General features: G+C 37.3%; 1 protein-coding gene across 4 annotated transcripts in view; it reads left to right on the top strand.

Annotated features, from left to right (window-relative positions):
* Positions 1 to 24,806, top strand: part of LOC145687997 (TBC1 domain family member 2B-like) — a 99,359-nt gene extending 74,553 nt beyond the window's left edge. For all 4 annotated transcript variants that reach the window (XM_081761655.1, XM_081761656.1, XM_081761652.1 and 1 more), the window contains exons 11-18: positions 3,502 to 3,624; positions 7,120 to 7,248; positions 8,882 to 9,013; positions 9,631 to 9,768; positions 11,459 to 11,635; positions 15,836 to 15,970; positions 19,787 to 19,864; positions 24,503 to 24,806. In XM_081761655.1, coding sequence (XP_081617781.1) covers positions 3,502 to 3,624; positions 7,120 to 7,248; positions 8,882 to 9,013; positions 9,631 to 9,768; positions 11,459 to 11,635; positions 15,836 to 15,970; positions 19,787 to 19,864; positions 24,503 to 24,592 — 1,002 coding nt within the window. In that variant the 3' untranslated portion in view covers positions 24,593 to 24,806. The remainder of the gene's footprint in view (positions 1 to 3,501; positions 3,625 to 7,119; positions 7,249 to 8,881; positions 9,014 to 9,630; positions 9,769 to 11,458; positions 11,636 to 15,835; positions 15,971 to 19,786; positions 19,865 to 24,502) is intronic.
* The last annotated feature ends 245 nt before the right edge of the window (positions 24,807 to 25,051 follow it).

The raw sequence follows: 25,051 nt of genomic DNA, 5'->3' as shown, positions 1-25,051 counted from the left end.
ATGTAGCTTGTGGCAGTGGTGTCCTTGGATGAGAAATTATTGAGGGAAATTGAATGACGTCTCTTACAAATTGCATTTTTCAAGATTATTTAATGTAATCGGATGGCAACACTTTCACCGAGGATTTACCTCAATAATTGCATCAATAATTTACCTCGATCATGCTGCATACAATGGGAAAGATCATTCCATCACTATTCAAATGCGCTCTGTCTCACCTTTGTAAAATAATTACAAGATGAGCAATAAATATTTTCATTGAACGTAAAGTTAAAAATGGTTAATAACCTTTACCTTTCAAACCGTTGAGAATAGGTCATATGGTCATACAAACTTTTTTGCTTAGAATTGTGAAGATGTCGTGTCCATCACAATGAATGATTTGATTTAAATAATAATAATAAGTTTTGGACATGTGATATATTGGACTGAAAGTCAATGAAAACGGCAAACATTATTTATTTGAAATCATGGAGAGAGAATTTTCTTTATCAGATCGATGTTAAAATAATATTTTAAATTTTCATTTCTTTCAGCACAACTTACAGTTCATTTACACACTCAGACATAAAGGAACTTATATATAGTGTTGACTCTTCCCTTGTATGTATTTCTTAATGAATAAATGTATAGATTGTTCCTTTGCCCACATACTTATAGATCACCTTATCTGTCGTCAACCTACGCGTATTTCATTTCTTCATCTTGCCTTCGATTCATTGAATTAGAAATTCAGTGACCCATGCCTTGGAACAAAACTACACAGAGAAAAACGTCATTAGAGTTGACCAGCCTGCGACAATGTAGATAGAAACTCTCCGCGAGACTTGATTTTTGCACTTATGTTAATATGGGTAACACATATAAGTTGCGTATTCTTTTATCAGCGGCAAGAATGATTTTATTATTTGGAAGCATATGTATTCCAGGTTGTTTCGCGATATAAGTTAATCTTGATTCCGTTGCCTCAACGCCGAGTTTTACACGAAGCTATCTGGTCGTCCAGAGCCCAGACTCCATATTCTAAAGGATAGGCGTCATTACGCTGAGAGAACCATCAATGGGGGATCGCGAATTGTTCCAGGCAAGTGCTGTGTAGACTTTTCCTATCTTAAGTCAATCCTTTCTCTTTTAGCGTCTTTTCATCCCCCTAACATTGTTGTGTTTCTATTGAAAAGTGTCCAGGTTCATTTTGTTAAGCAACCCAGATCACGATGCCATTACTTCTGCTCTAAAGTTTTTAGTTTACAAGATGCTTGGGTGGGCATGTCAGTTCTAAATCTCCAAATTCTTAACCTTACTTTTCTAACATCAAGCTGCAAAATATGACGAGACGATACTGCACAGAATGACCTCCCAAACGAACTCGATTTCCTACTGAGACACCCTGTAATTATACAGTAAAACCAGGCTTTATCGGAATCGAACGAGACTCGCAAAAATTTCCGTTAAAGAGAGGTTTCCAGTTAATAAAGGTAGACCTATTGAAAAAATGTGTGCATATAATGGGCATACCAAGATAAAATAGTATGTTGTATGTATCGTAGTCAATCTGAAGTATTTATTTCTACTACGAGTCAATACACGCAAAACTTAAAATGAACAGAAAAAAATACTGTACGCACATTAACTTTATTTTTTCCATAGTCATGGAGTGTTTTCTGTACACATTACTGCTGACTTTCTGCAAACAGTTTAACCTGAGAACCACATTAAATATATCATTGTCATTTTGACGTAAGTTAAATGTTGCAATTCCTTTAAACTTTTACCAGCATCTTGATAATTCTTTATCTTAACACTCTTCTTCCAGCTGAATACTATATTTCCCTTCTTCCTCTATCTTCTCTTCTCCTTTGAGATTTCCCGTATGACTCTCAATTGAGACGTCTACGTACATCCGTTTCGTCTGTTTCGGGTAGAACATCACTATCTGTTTCACTGACAACGTACTCTGCAATTCGGAACTTGAATTTTTCCGTTTAACACGTTCGCTGCTGAGGACGCCCATCGGCGTCCAGTACTGAATTTGGCATATGCGCCGGACACCGCTCGTCCCTGCAGCTGATTTACTTTCCCGCCACCGGTACTGTGCACACACAGGTATTGGCGGGAAAGTGAATCAGCTGCAGGGACAAGCGCCGAGCGGCGTCCTGCGCATATGCCAAATTCAGTACTGGACGCCGAAGGGCGTGCTCAGCAGCGAACGTGTTAAATGCATATTTTGTTTTCTTTTGTCCGCGTAACACAGTTTTCGCTTAATGAAGGAAATGTAACACTTCTTTCGATACTGTATTCAAGGGACCGTGAAATATTTCCATCCAAGACAAGTTTCCGTTTAATAAAGGGTCCAGGTTTAACTGTACCTGGACACTTTTTAAAAAATGAAGCTGTGTAGGGAGTCCGAATCATTGAGAAAGTTAAAAGTACGTATAGTTTCTTTTAGTGGGGTGCATGAACACAATACCAAAACAAATCATGTGCAGCATGTCTCACATCTTAAACTATATGTATCAGGATATGCACGATCATGTTTTAAAGTCTACGTAACATTTGTAGATTCAAGGACATGTGAGTTGCGGTGATACGCTTTTAATAGTGTCGCAAATTTCTGATTTTTACCCCTGATACATTATCGCATTTAGAATTTCGTGAAGCGCAAATTCCAACAAGCTGAATTCAAGTCCGTTGAGTGTGTTCTATTTTTTCATGTTGTGTGCATCTAAGATAAAGCGGTTTCAGGCAAGAGCACTCGTGAATGTTATATTGCGATTGATCGTCCTTATTCACGAACCAGTCTCAACACTTTCGTTAAGGATCAGTATTATTTCATTACCTGACATTGTGAAATAATTAATGCTTTGATGGATGTTTTAAGAATGGCTGAATGAGACGGCGTCCAATAAACTGTACCATTGCATCAATGTTAGCTAGCACGAAAAGCAAATTTTCCTTTTGGTTCTAGACTTAATGCATAACCTGTACAATATGTTGACGTACGTAAAGATATATTAATAAATATGGAACTAGGAATACATTTGTTTGTTTTAAAAATCGTAAGCGCTAGATATTATTTTTTGTTTAATAGATTCTCTTTTTATTTTTCTCTTTTTTAAGAAGATATTTCTCATAGCTGTATAAAAATCTTAGAATACTTAAGTAAAAATACGGAGATTGCAATTTGTCATCATTCGTAGTCCATTTGTTAAAAATATTGACAAAATTATAAAATCTTTGACAGAAAAGTATTTCATATAATTTAATCTTTCATAGTTCAAAAATGTGCGCAGATAATAATTTAAAAATTCTTATATCTTTCCGTTTTCTTGGAGTTTAGCAATTAATGTAGTGGGAAAAATTATATTTCGTTATATTCTTGCGAACAACATTTTAACTTACCAGGTTGAACTCACACATTGGACCTAATGCAGTATGTTGAAGGGGTATTGTTCTCTTAGCAACGATTTCGTGTCAAAATGATTAGTTTTCGTTTTTCTTTAGGACAATGGAAAATCAGATAATGCTATATGGGATGACTTGGCGGCATCGCTAAACTCTCGCGAAAGCAGTTTGAGTAGTGAGAAGAAAGCGCTCATAAGAAATGGAATACCTAGTCAACAAAGGGTAAGTCAGAGAATGTTTGTTTATCGTAAAAATGTTTGGAATTTCAGATTTATTTGATAAAAATTGCAATATGGTTTTCTTTACTTTTTTGTGTGTATGAAAAGTATGCTTTTATTATTAATTAGCAGAAGTTCCTGTTTCTTGCACGAGGAGGATAAGGTTTAATGAATACTACATTTATACTCTCAGATATGTGGCTGTTCATTGCACACTTTATGCATTATTGGCAAACTTCTGCTGGGTTGATAGATTGAAAATGGCGGCGCGGCGCGAGCTTGACTCGCTTTTCACCCTTTTCTTTCTCTCTCTACCTATGTATATATATATATATATATATATATATATATATATATACGAGGTGTACACCAAAAATACGTGCCGTTTTTTTTTTCCCCTGAAGTCCACATTTTTGTCATTTTAGGAAAGAAACCGCAGCATCAAAGATCTCCATCCTTCGTCTCCAAAGAGTGCAGGTTTTGTTTATTGGGTGGCAGTAGTTGAGTCACAGTGCCTGAAGGAATAAGGCATGTTTCTCATACTGCCCGGAGACATGGAGTTTTAGGTTGAAAAGCAAAGTGTAATTGTGAAATTCCTCAAGACAGCTGCACATTATGCAATGGATATTCATCGGCAATTGGAGGATTTGTGTGGTGATAGAGTTCTTGCAGAAAATACTCTTAGGAAGTGAGTACATGAGTTGAAAGGAGAGTGATCGAGTGCGAAAGTTCAGCAAACGTCCGGGCGTCCAAAAACAGCATCAACTGACTCTAACATTGCCCGTATCGAAAAGTTTACCATGGGAGATAGGCGTGTCACCATACAAGAGATTTGTGATACACTGAGGCTAACAATTGAAACAGTATCACGAATAATTACAAATGAACTAGGCCCAAGGAAAATATCTTGTCGCTGGGTTCCGCGAATGTTTAATGACAATCAAAAAGACAAATTCCATTATTTAATCCAGAAAAAGAAAAAAACGAAGAAAAAAACAGTTGAGAATGCTCGAACAGTATTGCCAGACCGAACTTAAAAAGATTTAATTTTTTCAATACCAATACCAGTTATTGATTCAATAATTATTGTGTCATTAGTTATTGACTCAATAATTATTGAATCAACTAATGAGACAATAATTATTGAATCAATAACTAATGAGACAATAATTATTGAATCAGTAACTAATGACACAATAATTTGAATCAATAACTAATGACACAATAATTATTGAATCAATAACTAATGAGACAATAAGTGTTGAATGAATAACTGGTATTAAACAGAGTGTCAGATTATCCAGGAGGATAAGATAGGATGACTTCGCTAGGAAGTCAGGCAGAGTGACGGCAAGGATTTGCCAGGAGTCAAGCTCAAAGCTTTGGGTCCTAAAATATTGCGGACTCTGTCTAGATATCACAACTTTGAGGGATCCAAGAGCAGGGAGAATGTCCAATTGGATCAGTCATGACTAGGCGATTGCGTGCTCCCGCCATGTGCACGACATCCCTTGGGCGCAAGATGCCGATAGAGCCCAAAACAGCCGTTTGTAAAGGGCTCAGAAGGATTTGACCTCGAAATAAATCTAGGTAACCGGTGGAAAACCTAACGAACATAGAAGTTACACCAGACTCTTAACGTTAAAGGTTGGGCATGCGTGGTAAACAAAAGGTTTCCTGAGAAGAAACGAAATAGTTGTTACCATCCTGAAAAGAAAGTTGATTGGTCTGCGCACGGCACAAGGGCCAAAGTGAAGTTGAGAAAAGTTCATCTTGGTGCAACCAAAGACGTTGGGAATATCTGGGAAACGGTCACTAGTTGGTCAGTGGCCACCGGTTGCTATTTGATACCAAAATGTTCACCATCCTCTTGGGTATTGATCAACACTAATATCATCTTTGAGTTACGGTTCCTGAGATATAGCTCCTTAAATTTCCCGAAATCAGAACATTCTTGGCCAATATCTCAGGGAGTGATTCTCCTACCCTGTTTCGAAAGGTCATATAATTGCGGGCGAGTATTTTCGTACACTTTTTGGATACAGAATTGTTACTAAAAGAGTGCAGCCAACAAAGCTTTAGCCTGGAGCACCAATTTCATTTCCCCATGAATTTGCCTGAACTTGAGTGCAATCGATAGTTTCCGATGCGTAGCACACGCCTGTGAAGGAACCAGAGTGGTCAGATGAACCGTTCCAGCGATATCGCGTTCCAAAGGTGTGGGATGCCAGGAGATGACGCCAGTATCGAGACGCAGCTGCGAGATCGCCTCTTCACGCCCCAAGGGTATTTGTTAAAGTGTAAAGCTATCACGGTATAGTGGTCACAGACATAACTCCGTATCGTATTAAACTCGTTGATCAAGCTTGTTGTTTCTATCTTTACTTCTGTAGAGAGTTGTTCACACTTGGTCACCATCATTTGGTACTTCTCTTACTGTCACAACCACGAGTGTTGTGCCGGTCATCTATTGTCCAACGTTTCTCTTCGCATTGAAAATGCTTCCGATGATGAGGAAGTGTCTGATTGAATTTCGTAAACTAAAGTGCCACATTGATCTTAACCTCGATGCTGGCGCCATCTCGTGCCATTCCACACCTTTGGAACGCGATATCTGAGAAATGGTGCATCTGACCACTCTGGTTCCTTCACAGGCATGTTCTACGCATCGGAAGCTATTGATTGCAATCAAGTTCGTGCCAATGCATGGGAAGATGAAATTGGGGCTAAACTTGGCCGTGCTCTGTACTGAGAAACAAGCACAAATTGCAATTTCATCCTCCACATAGACAATGTACCGCTACACTGTGCTAATGTTGTGACCTCATTCTTAGCTAACCATAGTATTGAACTTCTGCTGCACCCACCATACTCACTTGATTTATCCCCGATAGATTTTTGGTTGTCCCTCCCAAACATGACGGGTTAAATGGCCGTAGGTGTCTGAAGCCCAGAAATCTAAATCCTGAATCGTATAATATTAGAATCAGTATACTCCTCTTAAGAACTTTCTGTCATCACTTGAACTCATTAATAAACAAGGTGTGTTATTATAAATTCTGTATCCTCATTCATGGGTAGAAGAGTATCAAATAAACGCAATTTATTATTTATTTGTTGCCGCCTTCAAGTCTGTTTCATAGCAAGTTTATGAATGATGGATAGGTTTATTTGATTGATTTCGTTTGATGTGTACAGTACCTTTCTTAATGAACAGTCTGCAATTGTTTTCATTATTTATTTAATGTTTCATGAAATGTCAGAGTGAAAGCTAAGTTACTTCACGTTCTGAATCTCTAAGTTGTGGCACGTGTCGGCGACAGTATCAAATTTTATTGATTTTGAGCATAATTTAAACGCATTAACATTATCTTTCAATCTCTTAAACTTGTAAAGACTATGATATATGTGCAGTCGATGTCAATGTCTTGATACTTGAGAGCAAACTGTTTGTTAAACTTTGAAAAAAAAAATGTTTGTCCTGTTAATGTCTTTCTAGGGAAGAATATGGCGTCAGATGATAAATTTGTGGCTGCAGGACCAGAGAGGACACATAATGAAAGGGCATTATAAAACGATGTTGGCAAACGTAGAAAAGAAAGCTCGTCACTCACCTTCTGCTAAACAGGTATTGTGTTTTAGCTTTTCATTTTGTACACAAAACAAAAATACTGAGTGTAATTGGTGTTCTATGGAAATAATTTCAAGCAGTATGTTTACGAAAATCCACTTCACCATTACAAGTGTTGTCCTGTTCCGTGGCTATAGTAATGGCCTATCGTCCTGCGAATCAAGTTTCACTCTAAAGTGTTGGAATGAAGTACAGTCATGCCCATTTCATACCACTTCTAGTTTTAAGCTTTCCAGAGACCCTGCACTACTAGAGGTCGTCTGCTTCTAAAGACCCTTTTTAGTAGACCAGGTACACAGATGCATTGTTGATGCCTCAGGTGATTTTACATAAATGGTCCTGGACGGTATAGCGTGAATTTTCACTTTTCTCTCCGTCTTGACCAAAATTTAACCTGCTGTATAGCTTGAAGCCTTATTCTGATATACCCAGACCTAATTTGAAACAGTACCATAGAGAACAGAGATTTCTGTTTGATAAATGGGGCATAGGACGTTTGTTTGATAATAAGACATTTCACTTACATTTTTGACAGCTCGATTTATTAATCGTCATAAAACCCTTTGAGAAACTCCCCTAGGCTTCAGTTTATCACCTTTGAAAATATTTTTTTCTCCTTGGTCAATAAAATATTAGCTGGAGTTTGTTGCAGGCATTTAAATACACTCATGCTTCATTTAATAGAACAGCAAGTCTCCACTTTTATCAGCAAGGAGACCTCATGTAATTTCTTGCTGTTTGTGACATGTTCGGTAATGATGGGGCAATAACTTATAGACTAGGTTTCTAGGTTTTTATGCCACTATATTAGGTTCAAATCTCGGTTAATAATAGTTTTTACGGTAATCACTGAGATCCTCAGTGTCAGTGCAGTGGTTCTTTGTGTTACTGGATTTGAACCGGAAACAAGGACCTTAACTTGCTGAATTTTATCTAGGACACGACTAGTAAGAGATTGTTGATTAGTCTGTCTCTTGCCTCCAGTAATTAGGCACATCGCGGCCTTGCCTATCTTGTTAAGCACATACGAAATGACTTTCTTTCATATGAACATTTTGCATTAGAAAGGCCAGTGTAATATACTACTAAGAACTCTGTTAGCGGCAATTTAACTTCGTGGAGCACGATGACACTAGAGCATACGAGCTACATCCGTATATATCTTACAAACTGAGGTTCGATTTACTGTCACCACTTTAACAATGACGCGAGTATCACATTCAAAAAAGTTCCATAGATAGTGAACACTCCTCCGTATTCTCTTGTTAGTCACATTCTAAATAGTTTTAATTCTCATTTAAATTTAAGTCTTATGTTTATGTATCCTTCCTAGAATTACGGAATTTAAAGATATTTCTTCGGTATACATCTACTAGATCTATATTGGTAAAGACTTATTTAATAGCAAGGTTGGGGTAATTAAGACTCGTAGTAATTGTGCGATAACCATGTATGTATTCAATATTTAGCAATGTTTGTAATGTATCTGATACTTTGTGATAACATATTTAATGTTTGGTAATAATTTGTTTCCATTGGTCATAAACTTGGTTATAATTCTAAGAGTAAACATATTACAATCGCTACTAGAAAACATTCTCACAAATTACTTATTTTTATACACTTACAGATCGAAATAGACCTCCTCAGGACGCTTCCTAATAATTGCCATTTCGAAGGTATCTATGCAGATGGAATCCCAAAGTTGCGCCGAGTCCTTATGGCGTATAGTGTCCATAACCCAGTTGTAGGTTATTGCCAGGTAAGTTAGAAAGTAATAATAATAGTATATTAGAAAATTTCCAAAACTCTAAAAGGTTTACCTCCCACGGTTATGCCGGCTAGGCTAAAGAAGAAGGTAGTGATGAAAAATTAATTAAATGGTGGAATGAAGAAAGTGGAAGGAAACGGGAGAACCCAGAGAAAACCCCACACACGGTGTGTGTCCACCGCAAAGCTCACTTGGCGCGAGCTGGGATCGAATCAAGGACCCCATGCACCAGAGGTGAACGCTCTGCCACTGAGCCACCACAGCCCACCTAGAAAATTTTCAAATGAAAGTTTTGATTACCAAGTTGTAAACTTTACGATAATCAGTAGAATGGAAAGTGTTTGGACATCGCTTCTTGTTAACTCTGGTTGTATGTTTTAGAGTGCTTCCTGTTAGTTATCTAGTAGTATCATGCTTTCTGTTAGTAACATAACAGTCTCAGATTACGTCATTTTCAATTGTTTCTTCCTTTTTCTATTATTCAAATTTAAATTATAAAATTCCCGCGATTATTCCTTTGTCAAAATGTTAACGTACACACTTATGAATCCCAAAATAATGCGTTATCAATAAATATTTAAAATATGTGCGGTTTATATATTTTTCAGGGATTAAACAGGATCGTGGCTATTTTGCTATTGTTTCTGGAAGAAGAGGATGCATTTTGGGGGCTTGCTTATATCGTTGAGAAGCTGATGCCCAGTGATTACTACTCACGTCGGTTATTAGGATCTCAAGTTGATCAGGTTCGTATTCTCTGAAATTGTTAATATATGGTAAAGAACAGGTAAATTTATACGAAAGAGTATTGGTAATGACAACACATGAAAGTCTCTTATAAATTAAATGAATGAAAAAAAAAAATCCTAAATTATAGACACGCAAGCCTAATATTTATTTGACGACGCAAGACAATCATTAAGTGGAAAATGACAAGAGTAAGATTTATAATATAGAGGGCTTCGAAAAAGACTTTGTAAATTAACATACATTTATTCAGACTACTTACAGAGTTGGTTTTGGTGTCATTTTGTAACAAAAGAGTGTTTTTGTTTTGTAGGGCTGTTAACAAAGCTTTGCCTCACTTGCTGTCCGACATCATCAGACACACCAGCACGCTGTGAAGATATCTTATGTCTTACAAAACATCCAGTTTCAGTGAATCACTTATACCACTCATAAATGATAGACCCACTGGAAGAATCTTTTCCATACTCGTTACGAAATTTCAGTTACACAATTGTCGCAAAATTCGACTCACCAAAACACAAAGCGAGCGCGCTCAGGACCAATGAAGGCAGCCATATTTGTTACAACTGTCGCTAGTACTTGCGGTGGTGCTATGTGAGACAAAACATGATCTATTTTGCTGCAAAATGACAGCAAAACTAGCTCTGTAAGTAGTTCGAATAAATTTATATGAATTTACAAAGTTGTAAATCCGTTTCGAAACACTCTGTATAGACAACATTCTCTAATATACAGAATAGTAAAGCAATCAAGCTTGTGAATGACGTGATTTACCCAGTTGAAGTGAACAATTGAGAGTTTCCAAGATCTTAAAATCAAATTATCTTTGGCTTGGTGTGTGCGTTTCAATACAATTATTGATTTTTAAAATGATGATAATCAGCTACCCTCCTCTGTGTTTAAAAGTTTATGAATAATAATTTTCTGTATGATACGGTGATACAGTAACATGACCAATCTCGCTGTTAAATTATTGCAGTTTATAATTTAATTGTTATGTTTTGTAATTGTTAAATTATCGCTGACAACAAAAAGAAAACAAAAATTCCCTTGCACCAAAGAACTAGTTACATGTTCCACTTATCCTAGTATTATTCTGTTTCGTCAAGAGCTTAATCAGTGCTTTTTGTTTCAGCGCTTATCCATTTTTCAAATCGAACAATCGTAAAACATGAGTGCACAATATTATATAGCAAGTTCATATTTGTGACATATGTATTAGATATAAACGAAAAAAAAATATTACTTGTCGATCCTTCCTCATAGACAAAATATTTGCACGACAGTGTATAATGTTTGATACTAGAAAATGCCTGCTAGTTACTACGATCAATATTTTGCATTCTATCCTCCCTTTGCGTCCACAATATTGCACTCTAATATACAAATGAATGGCATATTCGTATTTTGTAAAGCAAAACGTCACATTAACAAAAAATTCGTAGCTTTGTGCAAAACGATTCGAAATAACATGTGATAATAGTAAAAGTTGTGCCTCTATTCTCCTGCCTTGGAAGTTAGATTTCAAAAAAACTCTCAAACATTTGTTTCATTTTGTATACGCCGGCTCCAATTTCAGCAATTCGTGTAATGTAGCATAAATGAATGATTTGAAACCCTATAATTTTCATATATAGAGAACTAAACAAAACTAATTGTATTTACTAGATTTGTCTTATTTTCCAGCGTGTACTGAAGGATTTAGTTGCGGAAAAGTTACCAAGACTCTGGGCACACCTAGACGGTCACTGCATTGACATTACTCTTCTAACGCTGAATTGGTTCCTGTGTATTTTTGTTGGCAGTGTGCCAGTGGAACTCTTTCTTAGGATTTGGGATGCGTTCTTTCTTGAAGGAACGAAGGTAAGATCACAAATTATATTTACAGCAATTCCTACAGTCGGCTGTACTAAAACTTCTCGGTTCGTAGGAGTTTCAAATATACAGTAGAACGTCGTTTATCCGCATTAATAGAGATAACGATTGGGTTGTGCGGATAACGATTTTTTCAGATTATCAAACAAGCGTTTGGTTAACAAAGAAGCACGTAAAGCACAGTTTTTTTTTTATTTCTTTATTTTTATTTATTTATTTATTTATTTATTTATTTATTGTCATTCCAATATACCGTACTTTATATAAAGAATAAAAAGTCCTGTTATTCACACAAAGATACACTCTTAAAAATACATATAAAAATGTTCTCAACACAACACTGCTAGTTTCTGATAACAGTACTAATAAGTTCATGAATTTAAAGTTGCTTGGCAGGTGTTCAGGTTAATATTACCGGAGTCCGTTACTCAACTTTTCCTTATGCAACGTTGCCGGTCCATTTAATAAATATATATATATAATACTGTATGTACTAATACGCACCTAGATCCAATTTATAATTAAAGAAATTGCTTGAATTTGTTCAAAACTGAATCAAATGTACGCATACATACGTATGTGTTTCTTTTTAATGTGCGAATAATTGACGTACGGACAGACGACGTTCTACTGTACTTGTTGAACTTATGTCCGAGTTGGGAAGATTCTAGAGTAGTGATGTATAGAGGTAAACTCAGTGATTCGCTCACTGTATTCTCATTATCAGATCCTTGAAGCTGTTGGACATAGGAATTATTTTCCTTAAGCTCAGGGTGTAGGCAAAATGAGGTTTTGCGTTAGAGGAAAGATGGTTGGGACATTGTCATGCGTTATCAGATTTCAGAAAATTACTGGGCCAGCAGCTTGAAATTTTGTACAAATGTTCTTAGACCCTAGACTGCTAATAGAGCAGGATTTTGTGGATTTCGACCTCTGTGAGGTAATGTGGAGTTAAATATATATAGATATATATATATATATCTTTAAGATATTCCTTGAGATTGTTGGCGTAGTCACTGTCATTTTTATTTATTGTTATATATCTCCTCCTCCCCCTCCTCTAAGTTACACCGTCAAAGTGAAATGACAAAAAAACCATCCCAGGCCCGAACCTCATATATGTGATAAATTCGATCGAGATTGGTCTGGTAATTCAAAGTGTTCTTAAGTTTTATTTATCTCCTCCTCTCCTTCCTCTAACGAGGAAACTTTTTCTGGTATCACACGAAATGTGGAACGAGACTATGGTCAATCGATTTGTGTTAGAGAACACGAAAATCCATAGGCGGGAAAAACCCTCGATCGCAGCCGCTCCGTACTTATGGTGGGAAGAGTAGGGGGCACTGGCAACACAACACGTTGTGGATAATGAGACGAAATATGGCGCGAGTTAGATGAAAATATGCATAGAAGCATAGTTAAACATATACTACAATGTGACATTACATTCGACAATACTCTGACAAGTGAGGGCAGTGGCGTAGCACATAACGACAGAAGAGGGAGCGGATAAGCGCAAGTAAAAATGGTCATATAATTGAGGAAAACGAAGAAGCAAGACGTCAGGGGAATTGTACAGTAATAATACATGATCAAGTAATCAATCGCAAACTATAGACGGGTCAAGTAATCAATCATAAACTATGTAGACGACAACATAAGGCAGAAATGGAAGAAAGAGAGCTATGAAGATGATTGACCATAGAGTCCGAACCCCATCTCCTCGTAACGTCCGATGTGTATAGACTGTTGTAGTAGTAAGGGCAGCAGTTGGTCTCACTTTTGACCCTTGGGTCCCTGCCTCAGAACCCATGGTCCCTGGCCTAGGGTCAATGACCTAGGGATACTAGGACCACCTCCTGTAGATTTTGGCAGGGTTACCTTGCCACACCCTTTAAATTTTCAAGGGGTGCGCCAATGTACCTATGTCTTATGAAAGGGAATGGACCCCTGTACATGCCCATGCAACCATATATCGTAATAAGACCTCATCAAAGGGGATAAATTAGGTCAAAAACCTCCGAAATTTAATTTTTTGGCATTTTTTAACCATGAAAGGGAATGAGATAGACCCCAAAACTTACAGAGGTACATACCCTGGTCCTAGGCTACCATACCCAATTTCCAAATTTTAAGGGGTGGTCCTATGTAACCCTCCCAAAATTTACGGGGGGGGGGACAAAGTACCCCAGCCAAAATGTACAGGGGTTGGTCCTAAGTACCCCTAGATCATTGACCCTGGGCCAGGGACCATGGGTCCTTAGGAAGGGATCTATTGGCCAAAAGTGAGACCAAGTGGTGCCCTTACTAGTACAACAGTCTATACACATCGGACGTTACGAGGAGATGGGGTCCGGACTCGACGGTCAATCCTCTCCATAGCTATCTTTCTTCCATTTCTGCCTTATGTTGACGTCTACAGGCTGTCTGTAGTTTGCGATTGATTACTTGATCACGTATTATTACTGTACAATTCCCCTGACGTCTTGCTTCTTCGTTTTCCTCAATTATATGACCATTTTTACTTGCGCTTATCCGCTCCCTCTTCTGTCGTTATGTGCTACGCCACTGCCCTCACTTGTCAGAGTATTGTCGAATGTAATGTCACATTGTAGTATATGTTTAACTATGCTTCTATGCATATTTTCATCTAACTCGCGCCATATTTCGTCTCATTATCCACAACGTGTTGTGTTGCCAGTGCCCCCTATTCTTCCCCCCATAAGTACGGAGCGGCTGCGATCGAGGGTTTTTCCCGCCTATGGATTTTCGTGTTCTCTAACACAAATCGATTGACCATAGTCTCGTTCCACATTTCGTGTGATACCAGAAAAAATTTCCTCGTAAGTTGCACCGTCAAAGTGGAATAATAAAAATCATCCCAGGCCTCAACCTAATCTATGTTGAAAATTTGGTCGAGATTGGTCTCCTGGTTCAAGAGGTATGAAGTCACAAACATAATCACTTTCACTTTTATATATACACTAGCTGAACCAGCGCTGTCTACTCAGCGCATCGTTCTATTATGATCATGAATCTCCTTACCATTGTGTGTGTCTCCTTACTCACACAAGTAAAGGATAGGAGACTCACAAAGGAAGTGAATTCCTATGTATAAATGTTGGAGTGAGTTTGTAGCAAATTTGTTGTAGTAACACGATATCAAGAGGAAATATTTTTTTCTAATAAATCCATATCCGTCCGAGTACGCCTCATTGCCTCTCTTGAGGCCTTTAAAGTTGCCAACATGGAATAAGTTCTGCAATTCAGATTTAAGGAAAGCTACTGCAATGTCCGTCAACCCGCCATACGTAACTTCTCTACTGTTTACCTAAGATCGTAGTTTCGGCGTGCAACAATGTTAATCTTACGGGCTCAAAACGGCTCCTAAAATGTTGGATAGAACAATAACGACACGGTTTTTGAAAATTTGAATGAGAACTGGACAATCTGCACAAAATTTGGAATCGACCAGTGAAAATGGCACGTTTCTAGCACGTGTGGTTTTCGAGATTTCATTGTCAAAAGGATTGGAGACAAATATATAAACCTAGCATTTTAATATATAGACTAGCTGAACCTGCGCTCTCTCTACACAACGAATCATTTCAACACTTTCAGTGTACCCCTAAAAATGTAATAAAGAAATAATGTCCATGTTTTTTAAATATTCAATTAGAACTGGACAATCTACACAAAATTTGCAATCGATCAGTGAAAACGTCATATTTCTAGAGCCTGGAGTTTCAGAGATCTCATTGTCGAAAGGATTGGCCACAAACGTATAGTTTAAAAGAACTTCAAAGATGGCAGCACAATTCATTTGAATTGATTTTGGAAAAGGCTTATTAAAATACAAAGGCTTTAAACAATAATTTAAAAACATAAACTTTAAGAAAAAGGTCTATTTAAATAGGTTATTTAAAGTGCACATACTTTAAAATATTTGATTTTGTTAAACGTAAAATTACAAATAACCGTAAATCAAAGGTTTGAAATCAAAAGTTATAGGTTGGAGCTCAGGCGCCTTTGTTGCTATTGTAGCATTTTAATAGATAGATAGACATTTTCAATGTTATATGTTTCTGAGGTTGTATGTATAGATTTCTTGCACCATTGTGTATGCATTTTAACAAAATAACTTCTCTGTGTTTAGAAAAATAATAATTTCATTCTTCCCACCTTTAGGTTCTGTTTCGTTATGCACTGGCTATTCTGAAGGAGTGTGAGGTTAATGTTTTGCCTGAAACGGACTATGCAACAATATTCAAGACGTTACGGAGATCTGTAGAAGAGTTGACGAATTTCGATGAAATAACACAGGTAAATTGACAACAGATTATTTTTAAACAACCTTTTATTAATGTTACTCATAACATCCATAGCACATGTTGCTTACTTTGTTCTGTTTTGCGAGTATATTGTAGAACATAATTTTTAAATTATTTTAGCCCATCGATGTTTTACTTAGCTGGAGATAAAGGTTTATATTCATTGCTTCTATATCTGAATAACTGTTGACTGAACTTTTTTATTGTTATATGGTCATCGTTCGTGCCTTTGGCGTGGAGGACCCGGGCTTAATTCCTGGTAGGAGCGTATCAGGTTTGAATCCTATTTTTAATTGTAGCTCCACGTTTTATATAGCCTCAGTGCTAAAAGGAACGTTAAACTACCGAATTTGCACTTACAGAGAAATTGGTGAGATGTAAAGTCGGTTATTATTTTTTTTTTTATTATTATTATTTATGATCTTATGTAATATACAAACTGAGTTGATTGGTATACGCCTAATTAATATAAAATTCACAAAAGTAGTTGATTCGTTATATGTTGTAAGTGTAAGTGATCCCTTTTGGTGTGCGTGATCCTTAGTACAATAGCCGGTGGTAATGTTGTCTACAGAAGAAAGCGGTTATTGTGTAGAATATAATTATGAGATGTACAACTAACAGTACGTAATTAGGTGCAAGCTTTCTTCTCCCGTGTGTCACGTACAGAAAAAAATATTTATTAAGTGTAATCTAAATTTACAAATAAATATTAATAGCTAATTTCTATTTCTAATTTCATCATTGATATCATTTTGTTATCCAAACAAATAGATCACTTTACTCAGTGATTTTTTACAATAAATTACTAGTATATATTTTGTATCGTAATAATAGTAGTAGTGTAGATTTTATAAGTAGTATAGATTTTTTTTTTTAGTAGTATACGTGGTAGTTGATGTTTAACGTCCCATTTCGGCATTGAAGCTACATAAGACGTGGAATTACATTCTAAGATGAACTCTGAACCACTGTAATGCTCTCCCTCCAAGAAACGAACCAGGAACACCATGCACCAAAAGCAGGCACTCTATTGTATTTAAGTAGGTGGTAATACAGTGGTTATTGTCAATATGATGTAAGTAGTAGTGTATATAACGTTAAGCAAAGCATAGTGTAGAATTCATTACAAAGGCGATAGCCAAGCTTAACTCCAAATTGTAATAGTTGCAGCCTAAACCTTTATGTAAAGTTGGATGAACCAGAGATCTCTCCATGTGGTTGTTGTTGTCCAAAAGGGTCTTTTAAATAGTAGCTTTAATGCCTGTCTATCACCGACCTATTTCCTAGCGGTTCTCTTTGTTCTTTTATACAAGACTTTCATCGACACTATCTTAACAGTGCAACAGTATCTGGCGCTCCTGCAGTGTTTCCTTCCCTTCTGAACCCAAACAGCAATATGTGTTTCCTTTCCTTCTTCTTTTCAACATGATGAAGCTTCACTCCACCGTGGCGTGTGTGTACGTCAACGACTTGGTGCACAACTTCCTGGGAAGTGAATTGATCTCTGTGGTTCCATGCAATAGCCGCCCAGATCACCTGACCTCACACCGCTTGATTTTTATCTGTTGGTCATCTGAAGCAGATAGTGTATGCTGAGAAACTCCGCGGTATAAGGCATCTACAGGAAAGCATTAAGCACGTGTGTGGCCACATTTCATTGGACATTCTCCTGCGATGCAGTTAGAGTGGATACGACGAATAAGATTGTGCATTAGATGGGCTGGCGACCACTTAGAACATGTGCTGTATCGTACCGTTGATTGGTATTTTTCAAATTTTCGGTGTTGATAACGTACAAACTATACAAAGTATGAATCACACCTTTTTATTCGTGAGCTCACAGAGATATCATTTGATAAGCTACATGCTCCCCATTCCCAAATGAAGTTTCGAACTTGGATTCTAAATGACGGCCATAGCCACCATGTACCCTATACGTTTCGCCCCCTTAGTTACCATCTTCCATTAACAGATTTCACATTTTCCTGTCAAGTTTAAAATTAAACGCGTATCTAAAGACTTTTGACTCACCCATGTGTATGTGTATCCATTTTCACTTAATTACCTGCAGAATGAATTTTCAATTGATTTTGAATGATTATTTTATTTATTTATTTTTTTCGTATGTTGTCAGAAAACCTGTAGTGGCTCCACGTAATGTAGTCGGTAACTCTCGCCTTTGATGCGACCGGTTCCGGGTTCGATTTCCGGTGGGGACACTCGGCCGAGAATGTGTAACAGCTTTTTCAGGTCAGTCATCCTGAGTGAGGTTATTCGTGGTTTTTTCTCATTCACATCAGGCAAATACTGGTATAGTACCTAACATACAAGTCCCAGGCTGCTTCCTTCCTTAACCGTTCCTTTCTCCTTACCCCCTTCTCCGTATAGTGTGCTCGCCGAGGTACATCATCCCTCATACGTGACGGTTTTAAGGTCGTAGATATTCAAAAAGTAAACAAAAATAAAGAATACGTGTAACTTACGAGAATAACACGTGCTTTCAGAGGCTCAGGAATCCTGATAAGAGTCTAGTCGAATGCCTAAGATAAAATTTTGAGGGCTTGTTCTTACTTTACTGTAATACAAACTCCATTCCTTCTCAATCTCGGTGTAAACACAAGGGTGTAATGCAGACAAAATTACAAACTTTTTATTCTCTGAGAATTCAGCAAGTCATGAGAATTCTGATTATGATTGAAATGGTTTTACGCTCCAAATTCAGTGCTTAGCTTTTGTTGTATTTCACGCTGCATTTTGGATACAATGCTATTCAACTAATGTATAACATATGCTATGTATTAATTTTTCGAAATATGGTTCGAAATAGGGTAAACTGTGACTCATCCGACCATTTCATACATTTCCAGTCATCAGCGATCCCTGTTGCATGTTCTCATTGCTGCGCCATTGACATCGTGCTAAAACGTCATAGTCCCGTATTAGCGATTTACCCCGTACAACGCCATCCGGATCTTCAAGTCATGTAATTCGCGGCGAACTGTGATTGTCGACATAGGCTGTGAGAAGTGCTGCTTGACTTTGTCCGTCACTTGGACTGCAGTTACTCGACGCTTTTAAGTGACAATCCACTTTAATGCTTGGCGGGACCTACCACTGAATATGTTCTTGCGACCACTGTTCTTTTTCGCCGGTGTGGCTTTGCCGTAAGTTTTGTAGGGTGTCATCACTTTGCACATTGCCTCTCGTGACACACCCAACACATTTGCCACTTAAGTCACACTTGCACCACATATTCGAGCGCCAACGATTTGCTCTCTTTGATAATCAGAGAGGTCTCCCATTTTACACTATCACCGTCTGCTCAGTTCACAACACACTAACGTTCTACTTCTTCTCACATAGTACGGAATTTGAGGGGGCGCGGTGGCTCAGTAGTAGAGCGTTCACCTCCGGTTCTTGGGGTCCCTAGTTCAATCCCAGCTTGCGCCGTGTGGACTTTGTGGTGAACAAACACCGTGCTCGTGGGTTTTCTCGGGGTTCTTCCGTTTCCTCCCACTTTCTTCATTCCACCATTTCATTCATTTCTCATCATCACCGTCTCCTTTAGCCTGACCGGCATATTCGTGGGACGTAAAACTTAAAAGATTTCATTTCATTTCATTTTTTGTAGTACGGAATTTGCCCTAACACACTATCACTAACAGACCGGCGCTACGGCCACCAGCTGGCCGTTGACAACCCAGACATCTGACATGTTTCCAACTCAGATTTTGTATTAATTTGATAAATATCTGTGTGTGTATATAAACAAGATTATATACTATCAAGAATTTTATACTTCTAGGTTGCCTTTGAAGAGCTAAATCCTTTCCCAATGAGAAATATCAAGGCCAAAAGAGAAAACCACCGAAAAGCTCTAAAGGTATGAAGTCTTTTTTTGTCTCAGCAATAATGAGACTTGTGATTGTTTGTTGTTGACTGATTAGCAATGTATTGTGTATAGTCTTGGAAGTCAGAATTTAATTAAAAAGAATTGTTCGTGAATGATGTTGATAGGTTGCATAGAGTTAAATTCAGTTAAGTAAATTATACCTTGGCTTGACTATTTGAAGTAACTGTATTCTCATTCATGGGCTCATAGGTATTTACTGAAAGCTGTATGATAAATCATTTCTGTAGGCATTAAATAATGTTTTCTCGTTGCCTTTGTTAGCGAGAAAAGTAAATGGTAAATCGTAAGAATTGAATGATTGAATAATTGTATGCAACTGAAATTCTTTTATACGAAATAACACGAACTAACTAAAGTGCCCGTTCTTCGCCCTGGAGCTCCTTGGCGCGAGTTAGAATTCACTGGAATTTAGGAATTATTACATGGTATTTATTATTATTACTATTTCTTTTGAACTGTTTGTGAGAAAATACCCGAAATTTGGCATGTGTTGGCATCTTATTTTATATAATTCACACTCAAAAGAAGGTAAAACTTTTTTGAACGGAGCAATGCACGGGAGCTAAACATCACATTTACTTGAACAAATTTTGAAACTTTTACCCGAAAAGGGTGGAAGATTTAGCTATTGTTATATCTTTCTTGTGAACCGTTAAACAGAAGCAGGAGATTTGAAAATTGATTTTTTAATACAGAGAATACGAAAATCTCATTCACTTGCACGAAATTTGGAAGTTTCATCAGGGAGGGAGGAAATCCTGAACTCTGTTCAGTTCAATCCCTTATTAACGAATTTCCCAAGCCAGATGTTCGTACGTTTTTCAAATGTTTTCCATATACCTTACTTTAGAGCAAAGAACGGACACTTCACCTGATAATTGTTACATTAATATGAGATGTTTCGGCTAGTAAGAGCGAACTCAACAAAAGTTACATGGAATATAAACGCTCGGAAATGACATTTGAAGTGTTTAAGTAATAATACCTAACTGCTGTTTTGATCGTTCAAAGTGCATTTTCAGGAAGTCTTTGTTGAATTCGCCCTTACTAGTCGGAACGCCTCATATGTTTTAGCTTTGCACAACCTACTGGATATTACTACAGTTATGAAACAAAAAAACTGAACAAATGATAAACAGTCTAGTGTCCTAGATCATTAATGCTGTCGTGTAGCTGAATGGTTAACGCGCGTGCTCGTGGTTAAAACATTATTATCTATGTTAAAACACTATTGTAAGGCACTTCGGGAGCTACTTCAACCAAAAGTTAGCGAACTCTAATGTAGAAAGCCAGAAATTACGTCGATAGAGGCTGTTCACGACCAGTGGCGGTCTTACCTAGACTTGATTGACTCACCGAGTCCCTAGAATTTTGAAATAAATAAATAAAGTTGTTTTCCATTTAGCTATTCTTTTCTTATCAAATACATAAAATCAACCATTCTCATGTTAAAATCTTAACCACTATTTCCCCTTCATTGTGATTGCCAATATGACTTAGATCGCGGACTTTTTTTCAGACGTTGCACGGAGTGAGGTAGTGGAAAATGCTAGCGCCACTACCATGGTAATCATGCCACGTGGAATCGCTGCTGAAGTGTGTAGCTTTTCAGATTCTGCAGTTCGGATAGCGTCATAAAAGCTTGTGCATTTCAGCTGAGATAACAGTGTTGCCAGCTTGATTCTAGCCATTACCAGAAAACAGTTGTCAGGGAAATTGTCATTAAATCATTAAGCATATAATTAGCCATTCTAGCCTATTTTGTGTTTTGTGAATGAATACAAATATACATCGGATTACTTTAAGTATATATTGAGTTGAATTAATACTTTTCGCACACATATATTGGTCAACACTCCTTAAAAAAATGTTCAGAAATTTGGTTTAATTAGTGACGTACATGTCATCAGTGAAATTACATTATATGAGAGAAAGGCAAGTGTGGGTAATTTTGAAATTCATTTACGGAATCCTTGACCGACACATATATCTTGCGTTGGGTCTAGTATTGTAACACTGGTATTTGCATATATATATATATAACTAATATTGCAATGAATCTCAACCTATAGATGGCGATCCACTGTTGAGTCCTGAGGGAATTTTTGGTGGGTCACGAAATATTTGTATTATTTCACTAAACTGTTAAATTAAGATTAACAATTTCTGCGTGTGTAAAGAATAAATTTTCTAAAATTTCAGATGAAACTTTGGGTAGCTCATGTTACTCTTCCTATATGACTGGGTGAAACAAGAAGTCCTATATCCAATTCAAAGTGACATTTGGCTCATTTGTAGCATTAAGACTATCTCTCTATATAAAGTCTATATTTAAAGCCCATGAGTCATTTATTCTCTGAGTATAAACATATTTGACTGTCTTGTTCCTATATTCTGAAGTTCGAGGTGAATACAGACCAGAAAAGGTTGAGAAATCGTGATAAATATTAAGTTATGAAATTAATGCAGGATTTTGTTTCAATCGCAAGCTGAAATTGCCGTAACATCCCTGAAACTAGACACAATTAATCGAGATGAAAGCATCCATTATCGATGCCTATCAGGCTACAAGAATCCCAGCCATATAAAAATTTGCGATCCTAGAGCGAATAAATTCTTCGAAGGCATCCTGGCCACTGTGTTGGTTGTTGAAGACGTGTCTGTTCAAGAACATACCCAGATACTCAAAAAGGTGGAAGGAAGTGAGGGAGCATGATGGATAGGGGAACTTTTCGTATTACAAGGCATACGACCTTTGTAGTATAATTTATTCACATCGTTGTCGTGTAACATGATTAGACCATTCCTGTTGACTAATGGTCGAAACAGACGTTTCAGTTTTAAGTGCATTTTTTTCAATATTCTGAATTCTCGAACGTGAAGTAATTTTCTGCATTAAGTAAGCTGCGGTGGATCAGTGCGTCTAAGAAGCATCTCATGGTCATCATAAACTTCTCTGAGTGCAACGTTGACTTTGGAAAGGTTTTAGAAGTAGAAGCGCGATTTAACCATTGGTAGGGCGTGTTGGTTGCCGTCCGTATAAGATTAATTTTTTATTGCATGTTTGAAATGTGGTCGAGAAATGGATCGTTTTCGTAGCGCAAGAGCAGCAGCAGCGTAAAATAGATTTTAAAATTCCGATAATTTTGATTCTTGGCCAATTCGCATGAGTCCATTTATTCATCTTCGTTCATCCATCATTTCTTTTAATGTAATGCAACGGTCGAATAAACAATGCTGAGTTCCTATGCAATCTCTCGTATCGTTTCTGTGGGTTTGCTTCGGTGATCACTTACTTTCAATTTGCCAATGCCAGCGGCAAAACAACATCCATTACCTTCTTATCTTCCAAATATACGTCACCAGAATAGAATTTTCGGATCTAACTTTGCATTGCATATTCGCTCATACTGTTAACAATACATTAATTTTTCGAGCTGTTCAGGCGCTCTTTTCGAGAAAATAATGTTTTTGCATGCTATTCTCTCAGCCTGAAAATAAATAAAAATACAAATATTTTCTCTGGGCTATATATATATCCAGGAACTGCAGAACATAAGCTTTCAAATGTAACATAGTAGAGCCTTTTTATTTCAACTGTGCCACTTCTGGCGCTGGTTTCGATGTATGTTTCCCCGTACTTCCTCGAAATAGGAGGGAGAAGTTGCCACGGCCGAGATCTTTCAATTGCTGTGTGCGGATGAGTTGCCACGATGAATTATTTCACGGACTTCGCTGTGCTCTGTCTTATTAGTCATTCTAAGTAGCCTATGATTTTCACTCGTCAAGACCAAACGACTGAATGACAAATTGCAACACAACTGAGATCATTCACTTCATTTCCTTAAGCAAAGGGTGGGTTTCCTCCATCAGAGGGCGGTGGGGGTGGGGCCGAAGTATGTTCGCTTATTTTCCGAGGGCACAGCTGAGATAAGCTCTAGTATACACACAGTGTGTTTTATGGCCACAACCTTGTGTCAAAGTGGAAGTACCCGAAGTCTTATATCAGTTTTTCAACAAGCCAATACCTAACATAACAGTGTCCTATTAATTATGCAAACCATCTGAAAATCTCATGAGTGGAAGCCTCCAAGAAACTGGTCACTTTATTTTGAGCTGTTCGAGTCATTCTATATTTAGTCACGAGCCGCCACTGGTCACCTCACATGATCCATCTAGAAACCTCTAGCACTTCATACCTGTTCGTGGGGAGTAAAGCCAGGGAGTTATATGTTAATCACCAATTGTAATACACTGATTTAGAACTTAGTTGGTAATTGACATCAAACACCAAGTGTAGTGAAATTGAGACAGAAGTCTAAATGTGTTTCTTCTTATTTTTCCCAAAACGAATTTTATGGTCCTCGATTGCGCAATTCCTATAATTTGTAGTTTCTTTGGGTAGCGTATAATACTTTGGTCTTCCGAGTAGCTAAATTGTGATATGCTTGTGATTTCCACTTCCACTGGAGAGTTTAATTTAAGCAACAGAAATGTAAGGTACTAAATTAAATTACTCAAATTTAATGTGTTAATTAAATAATTAAGTTAGTATGTCTCAACGATTCAGGTTATTATTATTTAACAATGTCTGTTGTTTCTACATAGGTTGAACGGGAAGATGCCATGAGGTCGTATTATCTTCTTACGAAGGGAAAGCGTAACAAGGGACCATACCCCAGTGAAGACGAAGACTGATTTTATTCACCTTTTTGTAGTTTTTTCTAAAGTCATACTAAATTATATTATTTATTGATACCAAACATTTGGCCATTGTTCCGTAAAGCTTTAAAAGATAGTTGAAAAGGTTTTCTTCCATATCAACACAAAATTTGGAAGTAAGTTTGTATTTTTTTTATTTATATATTGAAACTTTACATTGTATTGCTCAAATAAAGTATATTTTTAATAATTTATTGTTTTCTTAGTGAAACAAAGTCGTTGGTATAGGACAAAACTTCATAAGACTCATACATAATTAAGAGAGAGAAAGAGAATGGTGCGGTGGCGCAGTTGTGAGGCTTCAACCTTCCAGTTGCATAGCCCGGGTTTGATCCCTGGTGAGATCTATTATCTTGTTCTACCCTCGTTGAAATGTATCTTAAGGGTTTACCCGCCTCTATCAGATGGGGAAAGTCAGGGTGGTAAAGGTGGGTG

This window comes from Thermobia domestica, chromosome 6 (assembly GCF_964235325.1).
Source record: "Thermobia domestica chromosome 6, izTheDome1.hap1.1, whole genome shotgun sequence".
Lineage (NCBI taxonomy): Eukaryota > Metazoa > Arthropoda > Insecta > Zygentoma > Lepismatidae > Thermobia > Thermobia domestica.
Note: the sequence above shows the minus strand (reverse complement) of the source record. Positions and strands in the feature narration are given on the sequence as shown.